Source organism: Saimiri boliviensis, chromosome 10 (assembly GCF_048565385.1).
Source record: "Saimiri boliviensis isolate mSaiBol1 chromosome 10, mSaiBol1.pri, whole genome shotgun sequence".
Taxonomy (NCBI): Eukaryota; Metazoa; Chordata; class Mammalia; order Primates; family Cebidae; genus Saimiri; species Saimiri boliviensis.
The window spans coordinates 90,122,333-90,142,314 of record NC_133458.1 but is presented as its reverse complement, the minus strand read 5'-3'; the positions used below and the strand labels follow the sequence as shown (position 1 = coordinate 90,142,314).

Genomic DNA, 19,982 nt, shown 5'->3' with positions numbered 1-19,982 from the left:
TGTGGGTACAGCAAAGGTAACTGGCCTTCTAAACATAGTTTTTTTCCTTTAATGTTACACTGACCCACAAGAAACATTTTTACAGTCCTCAGTTCAGCAGATAAGGAGGAGATGCAGCTGTCCAAAGAGTAAACAGACTGCATGCAATTGGAAAGATTCAGCCGCATCCCAGAGCACATACAATGGTGGTAGTTCTTTCTTCGTGGAGTTCACATTAATTAGGAGCAACGATTGCTTCAGGAAGAAGCTGAAGTAGCCTATAACCAGTTAATTTGTGTGAGATTCATTAAAAAAAACTGGAAGTTAAATTGATTTTATATTAATTCTTGAAAATTCCTGAAAGGTATCTTTGTACTTGAAGTGCTAGTGCAACACAACTACCCAAGATCTTCTGACTGAGCCTTTAAATGCTTGGAAGACTGGAAATGGAGGGGGCTGTATCCTCCTCCCTCTTTTGATGTCTGAGCTTGTATTACTCACTTATGTTTTTAAGGTCCTAGATGGACTATCCAGTTTGTTAAAATAATACACAGATTAGGGTCACAGGAGTCCCAGTAACATATTTCATCAAAACACACACTTGTTTTACATTCCAGCTGTTAGATTTGTTTGATAGTGCCAGATAAGCATAGAATAGTATTGATAGAAAATAAACAATTTATTCCATGCTTTAGAAGTAGATATTTCCTTAGGTCTCAGTTTTAATAACAGCAAATACAGTCAACCCAGAAGCCATGGTTCAACTGACTTTGGAAGCGAGCCGAACACTCAAAATTTGTTCTTATGAAAAACTACTAAAAGTGTTAAATGATCAACAGGTTGTAAAATTTACAGTGGTTTTGAGAAGTGCAAATATTACTAAATGAATGAAGAACACTTCTTCAAATGGCTTTTGATCTACAACAGGTGCATTTAAAATAAATCCGTAGTTTTTGATATTTACATTTTGCATACCACAGAAGGCAAAAGAATACACAGCTTTTCTTTTTTAGAACTAAAATTCTCTTTTAAAAAATGAAAAAGATAGCTCTTTTAAAGTTAAACGTAATCATAAACTTAAAAAGAAATTTTACCAAAACATTCTTTCAAGGCTGAGCTCTTAATACAGTTACAAATACTGTCAGAAAAAAAAAATCTGTCCCCTATTTTATAAAGTAACATTTCATTAAATTAAACGTGAATGAAATTATTGTGAAAATGTGTTTACATTTAAAATGTTGGATTCGCTTAGCAGGAAAGAAAAACCTGTAAGAAAAAACAGTTGCATTTAAAATGGATGATCTGACACCTTCCGGTTCCTTTCACAAAATTACAAAGTAAGTTCCCTTTAAAAGTCAAAATGTAAATACTCTTTATATCATGCAATAATTTCCATGTTTAAATAATCTCCCATTCATCTTTTACGTGAAAAATACACATTTAAAAATGCTAAGAACGGTTTTGACAGAGAAGCGAGCTTATATCAATTCATTACGGAGGATGTTTCTAGTGTAAATTACAGTATTTCCTCTATTCAGGATGCCTTTTTTCTACCAGTAAGAGAACCAAGTAATTAAAGATTCTTGCCTATATTCCCGTCATATAGAATTTCTTTCACTTAAAAAATCAGAATTTTATATCTTCCATAGAATACCTGTTAAAAACACACAAGTATCTAGTGCAAATGAAGACTTTTGACTGGAGTACACAATATATTAAACACCACTAGGAGATTTCCACAAGAACCCCAGCACTGCCTTCGTTTCGGTATAGCTCGTCTCCAGTTCACATTTTGTTGGCCCACAAAGGCTCCACCGGGCCGAGATCCTCCCCCAACAGCCACCATTGTACTCCTTACATATAGAGAAAATTATGAATGGCTCTCATGGTCAAATGCAACAGAAAAGAGGCAGAAAGAGACTCGAACAATTTTTCAAATGCGAATACAACCTAGAGGTAACGCAGGGCGGTCTTCCAGTTTAAGTCTCAAGTTCTCCAACTAAAATTACTTAAAGTACCAGCCTACTCCACTCCTCCCCTTTAAAAAACTACAGGAAGAGAAGGTTTCCCTTTAAGTACCGACTTTTTCCACTTTGACTTCTCTCCTCCAGCGGCCCAGGCTGCCGACGACCCCAGCCCCTAGCCAGAAACCTCCGCCCCGGCACTCCCCTCCCCCACCAGCGGCCAAGCCCGCCCCCGGCCTCATTTATCCTGGAGCTTTTTCTGAATCTCGCAACCAATGGCAAACGCGAAGCCGAGAGCCACCGCGAGCGCAGGCGGAGGCGGAGGAGGTGTCGCCCAGACACCCGCCCAGGACGCTGCGGGCTCCCATCCCCCACCGCCCCGGGCCCGGGCCGCCCCCGATTCGCGCGGTGCCGGGGGACCGAGAAGAGCGCACAGGGTGGGGCGCGTCGCCCTCCTATCCTGCCCCCACTCTCTTTCCCCCGCACTCACTCCCCTACCCCTCCTCACAGCGTTTCCGTCCCTGCCAGCCGTAGAAACGTGCCTGCGGCTTTGCTGGGGTTACACTTCTGATGTCATTAAAGCCACCAGGCGAGTTCGGGATTGTGACTCTGGTTTTGTTGTTAATTACCTATTTTGAAAAATCGAATGATTAAAACTACGGTAACTAGACCTGAGGAATTGCCTGGTTAGTACCTCTACCCATTTCCTTATTAAAAAAAAAAAAACAAAAAACAACAAAAAAAAACACCAATATTCCAGCCCTCCCTCCCAGGATCCGCCCAGACCAGATAACCCTTTCTGAACTCGAGTTGTGACCGTCAGCGCCCCGCGCCTCGCTCCCGTCGGTGCCCGCTGCGGTTCCTTTAGCATTTTCCCTTTTTCTCTTCCCTCTTCTCTGGGTCCCTCTCCCAATCTCGTTTCCCCTCCCCCTCTTCCTCTCGCTTGCTTTTTTTTTCCTCCGAAACCCACTCTAATTGAGGCGCTGGGATTCCTCACGTGAGACGTTGATTTGTAGTTTGAACACGTGGCTCATTCAAAAAGCCGGACACTCGGAGCGGATTTTTTCCGCCTCCTGCGCCTTCCTCCCTCCTCCTCCTCCTCTCCCCTCCCTCCTGCCAGTCACCCTTCTGGGTTTTTTTATGGGGAGGCGGTGCCTGCCTCACGTAGTGTGATATTTTCACAGTCCGCTGGCCGAAGCCAAAGGGGTTGGGGAGGAAGAGACAAAAAGTAGTTTTTTCCCCTCCTCCTCCTCCTCCTTTCTCTTGCTAATCCCGCCTCCTTCTCAGACTTCGGAAGACTGGTTGATGCGTTTCGGTTGTAGCTAGGCTTTTTCTTTTCTTTCTCTTTTAAAACATATCTAGATAAGGACAAACAAGAAGCCTCGGATCTGATTTTTCGCTCCTCGTTCTTGTACTTCGTTCTTACTGTGTTTGTATATTTTAAAGGCGAGAAGACGAGGGGAACAAAACCAGCTGGATCCATCCATCACCGTGGGTGGTTTTAATTTTTCGGTTTTTTCGTTAATTTTTTTTAAACAGCCACTCTTCACAATGAACAAACTGTATATCGGAAACCTCAGCGAGAACGCCGCCCCCTCGGACCTAGAAAGTATCTTCAAGGACGCCAAGATCCCGGTGTCGGGACCCTTCCTGGTGAAGACGGGCTACGCGTTCGTGGACTGCCCAGACGAGAGCTGGGCCCTCAAGGCCATCGAGGCGCTTTCAGGTGGGCCCGGGCCTGGCCCCACCCGGGATCCCGCCCCAGCCCTGCACCGCTCGCCGGGACCCACCGGGGTGGCTCCGCAGGCCCCAGGCCCGGCTCTCGGAGGGGCCGGGGTTGAGGCCCGAGCGCCCACACCCACGCGCGTGGGGGCCGGGGCTCTCCTCAGCTACAGCTCCCACTCCGGCCCGCAGCTCTGCTCCTCCGGCCCGGGTTTGCTGGGTGAGGGCGGACGCGCTGTCAAGAAAGCCCCTGCGCTGGCTAACGGGGGCGCAGGGCGGGGGGAGGCGCGCTCCCCCGGCGCCCCGCCCGGGCCCAGGCGCGTGCTCCAGGCCCAGGCAGGCTGGGCCTCGGGGGCCGAGCTAGAATGCCCGCCTGTGTCTCGTTCCTTCTGGCTTTCCTCGGTCGTTATTTACGGCGCTGCCTGTGCTGCGCCCCCAAACCCCGGCCGTGGAGAACGGAAAGTGGCCTCGACCCTGCTGCCGAGTGAGACCGCGGGGCTGGTGCCTTGTACAGGCGGCCCCGCGCTTCCTTCCCACCCTGCGGGAGGAGAGCGAGTGCGCCAGGTTTCCCTGATCCACCTCCCCCGGTCGGACGAGTGAGAGGGGCAGGTGGGCGGGGGCGGCTGGTCGCCTAGGAGGGAGTTGCCGCCACGCACCGGGCAGCCCGCCGCTCTCCGGGCCCTGGCGCGGGGCTGCGGCCTCCGGGTATGGCTCCGCCAGGGCGAGGGACGGTGCCGGGCGGGGCAGGACGCCCAGAGGGAATGCTGCGTTGGGGTCCACTTGGGAGCCCAGTGCTTTTCGGCTCCCCTTTTAATCAACTCAGGCGCGGTGCGGGCCCCTCGCCGTCCTTCGCGCCTGGTTCAGCCTGTGCCGAGCTGCGCCTCTGCCAGTTCTCCGGTTCTCGGTCTCTCCTGCCGTCCCCGACCCTTTCCCGCCACTCCCTGTCCTCCCCAAGCCCACTGCCGAGTGTCCCGGCAGGCCTGGGCTGAAGTAGAGGGCAGGGCCAGGGGGCCCTGCTCTGAAGAAAGCCAGGGGAGCCCCCTGCCCCGAGGAGAGTGCCCAGGGCGGTGAGAGGATGGGCCGCATCCCATCTGCGGGCCTTGTGGGCTTGGTGGTGGCCCCCCAGGTGCGGGTCGGGGAAGCTTGGGGATTGGACTGATACCCAAGTAGTGGGCCTGCCAACGGACCCTTCTCCCCAATCATCTGCGAGTTAAAAACCCACACCGCCCTCGGGGATCGGCTTCTCCCTCCGCCTGGAGCGGCGTCCGGGCCTCGGGGGGCTCTTCGGGGACCTCAGGAGGCCATTTGTGTCGCCGCTTAGGCTGTGCGGGTCTTTCGGGCAGGGAGAGCCGCTGAACCCGGCCGACCGTCTCTCACTTCTTGTGTGTCCGCAGGTAAAATAGAACTGCACGGGAAACCCATAGAAGTTGAGCACTCGGTCCCAAAAAGGCAAAGGTGAGCTGCTGCTTGTTTCCCCCGATTTTGTTCTCGCTCCGTTAATGGGTGGAGAGACTCAGCTGAGAACTTCTTGTCCTGTACTGCTTACTCGGTTGCGGTGTGGCATGGTGTTCTGATCTTTTCCCTTGCTTTTAAGTTTTTGGCGGGTGTGTGTGTGTTGATGATGCTTGTTAGGAATTGAAAACTTGTTTGTGGCCTCTGCCGCAGGATTATGGCTACTGGTTATAAAATGTCTCGGAAGCTCACAGCTGAATGTCCTCTGTCAGAGCGGGTCAGATTGCTCCAACGGGAAATGGGTCCCAACAGGCAGCTTGAGGCTGGGTGTCTGCAGGGTTTGGGAGGCAGTGGGTGATCCCCCACCACTCCAGGAGCAGAGAGGCGAAAACAGCTGCGGACACGCGGGGGGCGCGCCTTGCCTTCTCTGTCCGGGGTTGGGAGGCGGTGGGCGCGGCCGACTGGAGAGGAATGTGCCTTTGCCCTGTGAGCTCGGCAGGGGTATCGGAACGCGTGCATGAACGCCGGGGCCTCTCGAACGCAGAAGTGCCTTTGAGTTACTCCAAAGTTCTACAGGTTCCAACAATCTGCGCCTTTGTCTCTCGCTTTCCACCCTCCTCCCCTTGGGTACATTTTTGCTTACCACCACCAAGAGATAGTGAAGCCAGGAAGATTTGTGCTTTTGTTTTGTTTTATTTTGGTTTTTGGTTTTAAGGAGCGGAGAGTTTAATAGGCAAGAAAGAACTGGGAAGGCCGAAGGAAGAAGCTTCCCCGTACAGAGACAGAGGAAGGAGGGGCTCCACAGCCGAAAGGGGAGACCCTCGATTTGTGCTTTAAGAAGGGAGATTTTTTTGTCTCCGAGATCATGTGTGTAGTATGTCACTTTACAGAATGTTTGCAGACTGTTTTAGCCTCTGAAGCACTTTGGAGACATGGCTCTCTCGTTTTTTGTTTTTCTTATTAAGCCTTATGGAGCAGTGGAGACTCTCCTTTCCTTTCGCTAGAGCAGGCCAGATTCCAGCTCTATTTTTTTTAAACCTTCAGCCAACTCACACCATAGGTTCCGGCTCTGACTCCAATTGGAAAGGCACTGCTCCCTCCCAGTGGAACCTGAGTGGGCCTCTAAGCCTTTCTGGGTTTTGCAAGGTGGGGTTAGGGTTTCTGCCTCCCCCTCCCCCTCACTCCCAACCTAAACCAAACAATAAGCTGAAAGTTAATTTAAACCAGAGCAGCTGCGTGTATCTGGTTAGGTATTGGTGAGAGTGTGTGTGGTACAGAGCAGGAGGGGTTTGCTGTGCATATCTCTGGTGCTGTGCTACACAAAATATCACCCACATGCCTGTGTAGATTTCAGCTCTCTTCCAGGTAAAGCATTTTAGCCAATCTTGTTTTTAAGGATGAGTTGCTTTGGATTCTTGTTCTCTTGCTTAAATTTCATTAGGATAATTGAAAGGGATTCTAGTGACCAGATTTAGTTCTAGTTGGGAATTTTGGTAGGGGTCACGTTATTTCCAAATAAATTGAGCTTAGTTTAACAAAAATTGAGGGAGAAGTCATGTCTCCCTAAAAAGAAACTTAAAGGCATAGCCTTTAATTGGTGAACTAGGAAAAAAAAAGTGTATTTTGCAAATTCTAATGGTTATTATGTTTGGCCAGTATGTCTTAATTTTGCTAAAATGTTGAATAAATAAAGCAAATGGTTGTGCCTTAAGGACTGGCATTTTAACAGAGTTTCTGAATTTAAAAATTAAATGTTTTGGATTTTTACAATTCGTTAAGCTACATGTAAGTACAGATTACTGTGCCTTACCCTGCTGCTTTTCCTTTGCTAACTGATGGGAATTTCTCCCCAGGTGTAGGCGATTAATTTAAAAACATCACCTGGTAACAACTGGCTGTTTTATTCTTAAAGGCTTTTGCTCAGTCCAAAGCATATGTATACTTAGTTACTTGCTACTCCATAATAAACAGGAGTTCTTTAGGAAAGCACATAAGGTAAGATGTCACCAGTGACAGCAAGTATATGTCAATGTATCTTCAGTTTATTAACAATGTAGCTTAAATTTTCAAGCTAATTTTTCACTAGCATTAAAATGTTCAGGATTTTAAATGATACAGTACTGTCTTACTACCAAAGTAAACAAGGATAAGAACATTGAAGATTTTTTTTTTAACTGATTTGAGAGAACAATCATGTCCCTTGCTGTGTTGAAATGTCTTAAAAGCAGCCTTTGGCTGGGTGTAGTGGCTCATGCCCATAATCCCAGCACTTTGGGACGTCGAGGTGGGTGGATCACCTGAGGTCTGGAATTCAAGACCAGCCTGGCCAACATGGTGAAACCTTGTCTCTACTAAAAATACAAAAATTAGCTGGATGTGGTGGCACATGCCTGTAATCCCAGCTACTTGGGACGCTGAGGCTGGAGAATTGCTTGAACTCGGGTGGCTGAGGTTGCAGAGAGCGGGGATTGTGCCACTTCACTCCAGCCTGAGCAAGAATGAAACTCCACCCAAAAACAAACAAACAAAAGAAAACCAAAGAAAGGAGCCTTTTTTCTTTGCCCCTGGAAATCTATATTATAATTATTTTAATTGACCCGTGGAGCTGTGATGCAGTTTCCCTTACGCGGACTGTTCCACCATTTTCATAGACTCTGGAAGCAGGCAGAGAAGACATCAGGGTGACTACATGCCCTGCACCTATGGGAAGGTCAAGAGGTGATATTGATTAATGGGGATTGCTCTTAATAGTTGAATGCCACGGCCGGGCGCGGTAGCTCAAGCCTGTAATCCCAGCACTTTGGGAGGCCGAGGCGGGTGGATCACGAGGTTGAGAGATCGAGACCATCCTGGTCAACATGGAGAAACCCCGTCTCTACTAAAAATACAAAAAATTAGCTGGGTATGGTGGCACGTGCCTGTAATCCCAGCTACTCAGGAGGCTGAGGCAGGAGAATTGCCTGAACCCAGGAGGCGGAGGTTGCGGTGAGCCGAGATGGCGCCATTGCACTCCAGCCTGGGTAACAAAAGCGAAACTCCGTCTCAAAAAAAAAAAAAAAAAAAAAATAGTTGAATGCCACAAACCAATCCTTGCCAAGAAAGCCTGCTGGACTTTAGGGTGCAGTTCTTTCTGCTTAGCAGTCATTACATTCCATCCTATCATCCTGTGGGCATCTGAGGCAGGCACACCCACCTGTGCGGCAGTGACCTTTATACTTTCTATGCAAGGCATGTCAGGAACCTGGTGCTGGAGAATGCACACTGAGATGGATGAATGGGCTTGCACTGACTAAACAGGGTAGCAGGCCCAGGAGGTGATTGGATGCTTGTCAGGCTGGCCTAGCTTTGACTTCCAGCGGAGCTGGGTGGGGACTCTTTCAGGAAGGAATAAGGTTGAATTTTGTTCAGACCAAGTTTAGCTCCCAATTACTGAGGTCTCGAGGGAATGTGGAAGGAATGTGGCTTTTCTGCATTCAGATACCCCTCAGTTGGGGAAGATTATATAGCAGTCACTTTACATACATTGAGGTCTCCTGCATCTGGATTAAAGAGAAGATTGCATTGGATATCTGTGATAGCGTTGCACTTTCTATTCTAAATACAAAAGATATAGAACATGAAGACTCTGACTTCGAAGTGAGAGCTCAACTTTCTTTTCTCCACTTTGGAGCTAAGGGTGGGTGTGGAAATAGTCAGTACTTGGAAATGTTGTAGCTGAGTTTGGTTGGAAGAGCTGCTGGTATCTGTGGGGCCTTGTTTGTGCCCCTATGTGATTATGTAAATAGCACTGATATCCTTTTTTGTTATGTTGTGGGCCGTTGGGCATGGGAGAGGGAAGAGGAAAATTGCTGACACTGGGGAAACTGAGAAGATGGTGGTTTTAGTTCAATTTCTATGACTTTTAAAAATTATGAAAATACTTGTTCGTATGTTCAGTTTTTTAGAACCTAACCTTTTTGTTGTTGTTGCTGCCTTCTATGTGATGAAGAACCTAAGAATATTTTTACTGAACTTCCTCATGATTTAGCTGTTGGCATTGTTTAGGATTATGTGTAGTGAAAAATGTATTTAAAGAATTAAAAAGAGGACACATTGTAGTTAATATTTTTCTGGGCAGGATACTTAATTTTTTTCTTCCTTTTATGGTAGGATTTTTTTTTTTCTTTTTTTTTTTTTTTTGAGACGGAGTTTCGCTCTCGTTACCCAGGCTGGAGTGCAATGGCGCGATCTCGGCTCACCGCAACCTCCGCCTCCTGGGCTCAGGCAATTCTCCTGCCTCAGCCTCCTAAGTAGCTGGGATTACAGGCACGCGCCACCATGCCCAGCTAATTTTTTGTATTTTGAGTAGAGACGGGGTTTCACCATGTTGACCAGGATGGTCTCGAGCTCTTGACCTCGTGATCCACCTGCCTCAGCCTCCCAAAGTGCTAGGATTACAGGCTTGAGCCACCGCGCCTGGCTTTTTTTTTTTTTTTTTTTTTTTTTTTTTTTTTAAAGAGATGGAGTCTTGCTTTGTCATCCAGGTTGAAAGCAGTGGCATGATCTCAGGCTCACTACAACCTCTGCCTCCCAGGTTCAAGTGATCCTCCTGCCTCAGCCCCCCTTGTAGCTGTAACTACAGGCACAAACCACCATGCCCGGCTAATTTAGGGTAGGATTTTTAAAAACATACTGTGGTGCCTAAGCTCAAATGTCTTTTTTGTTTCCTTAAAAAAGAAAATAGTGATGGTTGCCCAGCACTATGAATGTATTTAATACCACTGAATTGTACTCTTAAAAATGATTTAGAAGGCTGGGCGCGGTGGCTCACGCCTGTAATCCCAGCACTTTGGGAGGCCGAGGCAGGTGGATCACGAGGTCAAGAGATCGAGACCATTCTGGTCAACATGGTGAAACCCCGTCTCTACTAAAACTACAAAAAATTAGCTGGGCATGGTGGCGCGTGCCTGTAATCCCAGCTACTCAGGAGGCTGAGGCAGGAGAATTGCCTGAACCCAGGAGGCGGAGGTTGCTGTGAGCCGAGATCGCGCCATTGCATTCTAGCCTGGGTAACAAGAGTGAAACTCTGTCTCAAAAAAAAAAAAAAAAAAAAAAAAAAAGATGGCAAATTTTATGTGTATATACTAAAACTGGGGGAAAATGAAAAAAAGTGAAGAAGTTATATCCATATTAGTCTGATGTTTAACATGTAAATTGGATAGAACTTGCAAAAGTCATTGGGGGTTTTAAATGTATTTAAGTGCTATTTAAAAGCTAGTGTTGCATTTTAAATGTATTTTAGTTTAAGTGGCTATTTAAAAGCTAGTGTTGCATTTTAATAGGTGTTAAGGAGAGAATAGGCTAGTGTCTTGACCAGCGACATGCCCATTAGCCAGGGCACAAGACCCTTCAATGCTGCCTCGGACTTCAAAGTCTTAGGACAACAAAAGCTGTTTTTAATACAACATTTAAACACAGGTATGACTAGCAGTGCTACTCCTTCCTCATCAGTGTGTGTTTCAGGTGAATCTTGTGCTTCGGGAAAGTTTCTCACACATGCAGAGACTTGAGGTTCTGATGCTGGGAAACTTTCTTGGCTGGTTAAAGAGTTATACGCTGGGTTATCTTTGGAGTGCTCAGTTTAAGGTAAATGGGATTGCCTAAGTGGTTGTAGCTGAAACGATTTTTTTCCTAATTTCTTATTTTCTCAAAACAAATGGAGAGAGTTTGAAAGATTTCGAACTTTGGCTTTAATAAGAGTTTAAAAAAATTAGATGAATGTTGATAAGTAGCTTCTACTGTGTGGCTGTCCACAATAACCCTGAGGACAACGTTATGGAAACATGACATGTGCCTGGAGCCAGCGGAAATCGAGAATCTTGGCTTCTGTATCTGGCTTTCCTTTTGATTTATGTGATCAGTTACATTCTCTGTTCAGGCCAAATGCCATTATGATAAACTACAAGGGGCATACAGTATTTTGTTCTGAGGTTTTGCCATTGTGCTCAAAATAAATAGGTTATCAGCTAAAGCTTAAAAATATCTTTTGGAATTACAGAGATCTGGGGTTTTTCCTGTAAAAAGTTTGACTTAAATTTTTTTTCTGTTTTTGCCTGTGTACCTCTTTCATGCAGTCAGCCAGAGGGAGATGATCTTTGCCATGCTATGAAACTCTTAGGAGCCACACCACTTCAGTTAATGAGTGGTTATAGGATTGGGATTTTGTATTAAAGTGAAGCTGTTGAACTACCTTCATATATTTGAAGTGACTCCATTATAATTGTCTTTAGCAGCATGCGGACAGCAACTTTTCTAGCAATAACTAATTTTTGGAAGGTGTGAGTTATCCATTCAGTAACTCTGGCGGTTGGTTTGGTCTGGGAGGAAGGACAGGCGGAAAGACAAGATGGTTAGCTGTGCTATTCTTAGCTGAGTTTCCTTTATTGACTGTTGCCTCTGATTCAGGCTTCCAGAGTCATAAGACAGGAGGTGGCAGTGTGGTAGCAATGACCAAAGGGTAGGACTGGCGTTCTTAGTTAAGATCTCTGCCCCATAAATCTGATGTTACAAATTGGCTTGGACTGCCAGGATTTTGCTTGAAGGCTGGTGCAAGCATGCATAGTTTTGAGTGTTCTATTAAAATGAAGGGTGTAATTTATCATGGTCTGAAATTGCTGTTTGGCAAGTAATCAGGACTGGTAAATAAACACAGTCATATATATTAACATACTATGTGAATTTTATTGCCCTGAAGGGAAATTCATAGTACATAAACAATAGATATTTTACAAAATTATCTTGAGACCATTTAACTTGATTAGGAAATAAAGTTGTCCTAGAAGTATTCTTAGAGGAATCTAGTAGAACTATAAGCTGATGGGGCCTAAGTCTTTAGAATGTCTGATCTTATTGCATTATCATTAGTTGTTAAGGGAGCCGATTCTGTTGTGGTCATTGTATATCAGTTATCTATTGCTGCGTAGCAAACCACCCCAAAACTTAGTGACTCAAACAACTTATTCTTTCTCATCATTGTATGTCTGTTAGGTGGTTGTTTCTGATTTACATGTGTCACTCGGGTCTGTTACTAAACTGGGCTAAAAGGACCAGGGAAGCTTTGCTGGTATAACTGGCTGTCCTTGTTTATAACCTTTCTTCAAATGGTACCTTATTTGTTCAGAAGAAGCTGGAGTGTTTCTTCATGATAGTTGACTGATTTTACCCTAAGTGAACGTGGAAGCTGCTAGTCTTCTTAAAGGCTGGGATCAGAATTGGCACATTGTTACTTCTGTCCCATTCTATTAATTAAGGGAAGTCATCAAGCCAGCTCAGATTCTGGGGTGATATGGAAATAGACTCCATCTATAGATGGTAGAGTGGCACACGTACCAAGAGGGAGGAATTGATGGTGGCTGTCATTGTATGTCATCTTTCACAAATTGAAGGAAGGGTGGAGTAGTGGTTTCAAAATGCTTCAAAATACAGAAAATACCTGAAAATTGCATTTAGTACCATTGTAATATCCTGGTCGGAGATGATAGTATTAGCTTTGGAGGTAATGAGTAGTGGCTGTTCTCTATATAGCCATAAGGGACAGCCAACAGGATTTGTTGATGGATTAGCTGAGGAGTATGAGAAAAGTGAAGAATGACAACATTTTTTAGCCAGAGCAACTGCGTGTAAGATGGTGCCATTTACCAAAATGGAGAATATTGGGAGAGGAGCAGATTCTTGGGTAGAAATCAAGAACTTTGCTTTTGGTAAGATGTTTCTAATACTTATGAGAAATTTAAGTGAAGAAGGTTAGTAGGCAGATTTATCAATCTGGAGCTCAGGGGAAGATAGGACATAGAAGTGACATTTAGAGGCTTCATTCACTTATGGCATTTGAAACCATGGAATTGGCCAAGGTCAGCAAGGGACTGACCCTATGGCTCTAGGATGAAGGAGAGACCAGCAAAGGAGGGTGAGGAAGGACAGTAAAGTAGAAGAAAGCCATCAGGGCAAACTGTTTCTGGGAGGTAAATGAAGAAAACCTGTGGAGACTGAGGGTGTAATCAGCTGTGTAGAATACCACTGAGAGTGATTTAGATGGATGAATAAGTGAGTGGAGGTGGTGGTAAATCTCAGCCTTCAGGCTCTGCTGTAAATAGGAAAAAGATTTACGAATTTTGGAGCAACCTGGAATACAACCTTTGTTCCAGAATTCATTTGTTCAATGTTTGTACATTTTCTTAGTTTCTAGAAATAGGAGTACTTATGTATCTGTTAGAGATGGAAGAATCTCCTTAGTAGATTCTCTGACTCAGTGGACAAGGCTTGTTTGTGACAAATGACAATTGATCTAAATTTTTTTTTCCTTTTTGTAGACAGTTTTGCTTTTGTTATCCAGACTAGAGTGCAAAGGCACGATCTTGGCTCACTGCAACCTCCGCCTCCAGATTCAAGTGATTCTCCTGTCTCAGCCTCCTGAATAGCTGGGATTACGGGCATGCACCCACCACACCTGGCTAATTGTGTATTTTTAGTAGAGATGGGATTTCTCCATGTTGGTCAGGCAGGTCTTGAACTCCCGAACTCAGGTGATCTACCTGCTTCAGCCTCCCAAAGTGCTGGGATTACAGGTGTGAAGCCACCATGCTCAGCCTTTTTTTTTAAGACAGAGTTTCACTTTTGTCACCCAGGTTGGAGTGAAATGGCAATCTCGCCTCACCTGCAACCTTCGCCTCCTGGGTTCAAGTGATTCTGCTTCCTCAGCCTACCTGGTAGATGGGATTATAGGTGCCTGCCACCATGTCCAGCTAATTTTTGTATTTTTAGTAGAGACAGGGTTTCACCATGTTGGCCAGGCTGGTCTCAAAGTCCTCACTTCAGGTAATCTGCCCACCTCAGCCTCCAACAGTGCTTGGATTACTGGTGCAAGCCATTGTGCCTGGCCAGTTGATCTACTCATGTACCTTTCAACATTTCTGATGAGTTGAGTTCACTTTTTTTTTTTTGAGACAGGGTCTTGCTCTGTTGCCCAGGCTGGAGTGCAGTGATCACAGCTATAGACTACAGGCACACACCACCATCCCTGGCTAATTTTTTAAAAAATTTCAGTAGAGATGAGGTTTTGCGGTGTTGCTCCGATTAGTCTTGAACTGCTTGGCTCAAGCAGTCCTCCCACTTCGGCCTCCCAAAGTGCTGGGATTACAGGTATGAACCACTATGCCTGGTCTTCACTTTCTTACAAACTCATTCTGCTTTCTTGCTAACATAACATTTGGGAAATTGTCTGAACCTATCTTAGTTTCCAAAAGAGTATAGACTGAGTCCAGTTCTTCGTCTTCTTTTTTTTTTTTTCTTTTTTGAGTCGGAGTCTCTGTTGCCTAGGCTGGATTGTAATGATGCAATCTTGGCCCACTGCAACCTCTGCCTCCCAGGTTCAAGTGATTCTCCAGCTTCAGCCTCCTGAGTAGCTGGGATTACAAGTGTGTACCACCATGCCTGGCTAGTTCTCGTATTTTTAGTAGAGACAGGGTTTCACCATTTTGGCCAGGCTGGTCTTGGCTCACTGCAACCTCTGCCTGCTATAGATTACAGGCACTTACAGGCACACACCACCATGCCTGGCTAATTTTTTTTTTTTTTTTCAGACGGAGTTTCGCTCTTGTTACCCAGGCTGGAGTGCCATGGCGCAATCTCGGCTCACCGCAACCTCCGCCTCCTGGGTTCAGGCAATTCTCCTGCCTCAGCCTCCTGAGTAGCTGGGACTATAGGCACGCGCCACCATGCCCAGCTAATGTTTTGTATTTTTAGTAGAGACGAGGTTTCACCATGTTGACCAGGATGGTCTCTATCTCTCGACCTCGTGATCCACCCGCCTCGGCCTCCCAAAGTGCTGGGATTACAGGCTTGAGCCACCGCGCCCGGCGCCTGGCTAATTTTTTAAACTCCCGACGTTGTGATCTGTCCACCTTAGCCTCCCAGAGTGCTGTGACCCTTCCATTTTGTTCATAAAAGTTTTCCTAAAAGAAATTGAAGAAATCTGCCGGGCGCAGTGGCTCATGCCTGTAATCCCAGCCCTTTGGGAGGCTGAGGCAGGTGGATCACCTGAAGTAAGGAGTTCGAGACCAGCCTGGCCAACATGGTGAAACCCTATCTCTGCTAAAAAAAAAAAAAAAAAAAAAAAAAAAAAAAGCAAAAATTAGCTGGGTGTAGTGGAGCCTGTAATCCCAGCTACTTGGGAGGCTGAGGCAGGAGAATAGCCTGGACCGGGGAAATGGAGATTGTAGTGAGTCAAGATCATGCCGGCTGGGCGCAGTGGCTCACGCCTGTAATCCCAGCACTTTGGGAGGCCGAGGCGGGTGGATCACAAGGTCGAGAGATCGAGACCATCCTAGTCAACATGGTGAAACCCCATCTCTACTAAAAATACAAAAAATTAGCTGGGCATGGTGGCATGTGCCTGTAATCCCAGCTACCCAGGAGGCTGAGGCAGGAGAATTGCTTGAACCCAGGAGGCGGAGGTTGCGGTGAGCCAAGATAGCTCCATTGCACTCCAGCCTGGGTAACGAGCGAAACTCCGTCTCAAAACAAAAACAAAAACAAAACAAAACAAAACAAAAAAAAGATCACGCCTACCTGGGTGACAAGAGCAAAACTCCATCTCAATAAAAACAAACGAAAAACAAACTACAAGAAATCTTTTGGAAGGACCTAAATTCCTTCATCTTTACATTTTAAAAAATCTGGTCCTTGGTAAAGTAGCATGCTTCCTAAATTATGAATCCTGTCTTTGGTCACAATAGTGACCAAAAGTATTAATCAAAAACTGGGTAATATGTCAGATAAGTTGATTTTGAGATAGGTGACTTGTTCTGGATAACTCCTTTCAAGATTTTTCTGCTGTCTACGCAAGTCATTTGATCAATAGAGTACTACTTCCAGAATGTATTTAAATATTATAAGAAAGGAAAACTAATAGGGCTGGGCGTGGTGGCTCACGCCTGTAATCCCAGCACTTTGGGAGGCCGAGGTGGGTGGATCACGAGGTCAAGAGATCGAGACCATCCTGGTCAACATGGTGAAACCCCATCTCTACTAAAACTACAAAAAAATTAGCTGGGCATGGTGGTGCATGCCTGTAATCCCAGCTACTCAGGAGGCTGAGGCAGGAGAATTGCCTGAACCCAGGAGGCGGAGGTTGCGGTGAGCCGAGATCACGCCATTGCACTCCAGCCTGGGTAACAAGAGCGAAACTCTGTCTCAAAAAAAAGGAAAACTAATAAAAATTAGCACAATAGATGCTTTACCAAAGGATTCTTGATAGAACCCTGAGAAAAGCAGCCTGCCCAAAGGCCTTCAGATAATCACGGGAACCCGCTGGGAGCAGTGGCTGACACTTAAAATCCCAACACTTTGGGAGGCCGAGGTGGGCAGATCACCTGAGGTCAGGAGTTCGAGACCAGCCTGACCAACATGGAGAAACCCTGTCTCTACTAAAAATAAAAATAAAATAAAAAAAAATAAAATAAATTAGCCAGGTGTGGTGGCACATGCCTGTAATTCCAGCTATTCTGTTTTGTTTTTCTTTTTGGTTTTTTGTTTTTTTTTTTTGTTTGTTTGTTTTGTTTTGTTTTTTGAGTCGGAGTTTCGCTCTTTTTACCCAGGCTGGAGTGCAATGGCGCGATCTCGGCTCACTGCAACCTCCGCCTCCTGGGTTCAAGCAATTCTTCTGCCTCAGCCTCCTGGGTAGCTGGGATTACAGGCACGTGCCACCATGCCCAGCTAAGTTTTTGTATTTATAGTAGAGACGGGGTTTCACCATGTTGACCAGGATGGTCTCTATCTCTCGACCTCGTGATCCACCCGCCTCGGCCTCCCAAAGTGCTAGGATTACAGGCTTGAGCCACCGCTCCCGGCCCTTTTTTTTTTTTTTTTTTTTTTTTTTGAGATGGAGTTTTGCTCCTGTTACCCAGGCTGGAGTGCAATGGCGCGATCTCGGCTCACCGCAACCTCCGCCTCCTGGGTTCAGGCAATTCTCCTGCCTCAGCCTCCTGAGTAGCTGGGATTACAGCCACACGCCACCATGCCCAGCTAATTTTTTGTATTTTTAGTAGAGACGGGTTTCACCATGTTGACCAGGATGGTCTCGATCTCTTGACCTCATTATCCACCTGCCTCGGCCTCCCAAAGTGCTGGGATTACAGGCTTGAGCCACCGCGCCCAGCCAATCCCAGCTATTCTGTAAGCTGAGGCAGGAGAATCACTTGAACCTAGGAGGCAGAGGTTGCTGTGAGCCAAGATCGTGCCATTGCAACTCCAGCCTGGGCAACAAGAGTGAAACTCCATCTAAAAAAAAAAAATCACAGGCACCCATTTCCAGGTGCTTCAACTCTGCCTGACTTTATCCCTCCCGTTTAAGTTGTCCAAATTCTCAAAGTAGCTTGCACAGGAGCCTAATCATGTTTACAGTGACGAGTCAGAGCAGAGATGTCCTGTTCTTGCCTTTTCTAAGTACAGAAATCTCGTTTGGCTTCTTTGAAGGGTTGATTTATCTTCCTGTTTTAGGAAAAATACTAGTATATAGGTATTCTCAACTCTGGGGCTTATTATAGAATAAAAGCATTTGGATATCCTGTTTTTTTTTTTTTTTTTTTTTTTGAGACGGAGTTTCGCTCTCGTTACCCAGGCTGGAGTGCAATGGCACAATCTCGGCTCACCACAACCTCCGCCTCCTGGGTTCAGGCAATTCTCCTGCCTCAGCCTCCTGAGTAGTTGGGATTACAGGCACGCACCACCATGCCCAGCTAACTTTTTTTGTATTTTTAGTAGAGACGGGGTTTCTCCATGTTGACCAGGATGGTCTCGATCTCTTGACCTCGTGATCCACCCGCCTCGGCCTCCCAAAGTGCTCGGATTACAGGCTTGAGCCACTGCGCCCGGCCTTTGGATATCCTGTTTTAAGATAGAAAAATGAGACTTTATTTGTTTAAATGTATTTTTTAGTAGCATCTTAATGTAGGTGGATTGCAGAGAAGTTGGTGAGGAGATAGGAGGTTAGGGCAGGGGGCATGGAGAGGTAGGTGTCACGGCTTTGTCTCAGGAGGCTGATTGTGGTTCCTGGGGATCTGTTCTTAGATTGCAAGAGGTAGAGGTGTCTGGAGTGGAATCCATGGTGTCTGTCTTTCTCAGCTTGTTACCAAGTTTGGTAAGACCCTAACTTGGCAAAAAAAAGTCTTGAACTTAAGATACTGCTGAGGATCAGGAGAGTAGGAAGGAGAAACTGTGCTGAAACCTCTTGATAAGGAGCCCCATTGCTTGCCTTACGTGTCCTCGTTGAACTGAAGGGAAACGCCAGGAGGATGTGGGATATGAGATCTACATCTGGGTTTGATTCCCAGCTCCACTTACTAAATACATGATATAGTTGGAGGATGAGGAATTTGATGTCTGGGGAGGTTAGAATGGAAATGATGCTTCAAAGGATCCTGCTGGACAATGTATGTAAAGGATGAATACAGCATCACTCAGCAGTCATTCCAGTGGAAGCCGTTGTATTTTTCTCCTTGAAATTCAGATGGGACAGCTGGGTGGATGTAGATTAGATGTGATGGTGATAACAGAAACATGAAAGATCTTTGTTCTCTTTTGGGATATGGACTCACTTAAGTAATCTGTAGGCGGTGTGTTTTTGATTCACAATGAGAATGTATTAACTTTTTTCTTAAGATACAACATAGAGCCGGGCGCGGTGGCTCAAGCCTGTAATCCCAGCACTTTGGGAGGCCGAGGTGGGTGGATCACAAGGTCAGGAGATCGAGACCACCCTGGTCAACATGGTGAAACCCCATCTCTACTAAAAATACCAAAAATTAGCTGGGCATGGTGGTACGTGCCTGTAATCCCAGCTACTCAGGAGGTTGAGGCAGGAGAATTGCCTGAACCCAGGAGGCGGAGGTTGCGGTGAGCCGAGATGGCGCCATTGCACTCCAGCCTGGGTAACAAGAGCAAAACTCCGTCTCAAAAAAAAGAAGAAAAAAAAAAAAGATACAACAGTATGTAAATATTAAATAGATTGATAATTTTTACATATGTCCACATTCAGATTAATTCAAAATACATGAAGTAAAATGTGAAAAATGTTTTTCAGTTCTCTCTCTAGTAGTTCCCAGGGCTTACCACTGGTTGCTAGGTATATTTTCTAGGAATTCTATGCATGTATGTACAAACATTTTTGAATAAAATAATCAAATAATGCTGTTTATAATTTTGCTTTTACTAAATGATGTATCCCGAAGAATCTTCAGTGTAGGTACAAACAGTTCTCTTTTTTAACCAATAGATGCGTTGTTTAGCATAGGTGTGCAATAATTTAACCATCCTTTTCATAGTTATTTGAGTGTACAACACTATGTGTATATGCCACCAGACTTTTGGTTGAGAAGATTTTAAATGTTTTGGTTTTTCTTTTCTTTTCTCTTTTTTTTTGAGACAAAAGTCTTTTTTTTTTTTTTTTTTTTTGAGACGGAGTTTCGCTCTTGTTACCCAGGCTGGAGTGCAATGGCGCCATCTCGGCTCACCGCAACCTCCACCTCCTGGGTTCAGGCAATTCTCCTGCCTCAGCCTTCTGAGTAGCTGGGATTACAGGCACATGTCACCATGCCCAGCTAATTTTTTGTATTTTTAGTAGAGACGGGGTTTCACCATGTTGACCAGGATGGTCTCGATCTCTTTACCTCGTGATCCACCCGCCTCGGCCTCCCAAAGTGCTGGAATTACAGGCTTGAGCCACTGCGCCCGGCTGAGACAAAGTCTTACTGTTGCCCAGGCTGGAGTGCAGTGGAGCGATCTCTGCTCACTGTAGCTTCTGCCTGTTGTGTTCAAGGGATTCTCATGCTT

The 19,982-nt window shown here is 45.7% G+C and overlaps 1 protein-coding gene across 1 annotated transcript in view; it reads left to right on the top strand.

Annotated features, from left to right (window-relative positions):
- The first annotated feature begins 3,109 nt into the window (after nt 1-3,109).
- The window catches only part of IGF2BP3 (insulin like growth factor 2 mRNA binding protein 3), a 174,230-nt gene continuing 157,357 nt past the window's right edge, over nt 3,110-19,982 (top strand). Inside the window, exons 1-2 of the mRNA XM_003935122.4 lie at nt 3,110-3,669; nt 5,060-5,120. Coding sequence (XP_003935171.1) covers nt 3,495-3,669; nt 5,060-5,120 — 236 coding nt within the window. The 5' untranslated portion in view covers nt 3,110-3,494. The remainder of the gene's footprint in view (nt 3,670-5,059; nt 5,121-19,982) is intronic.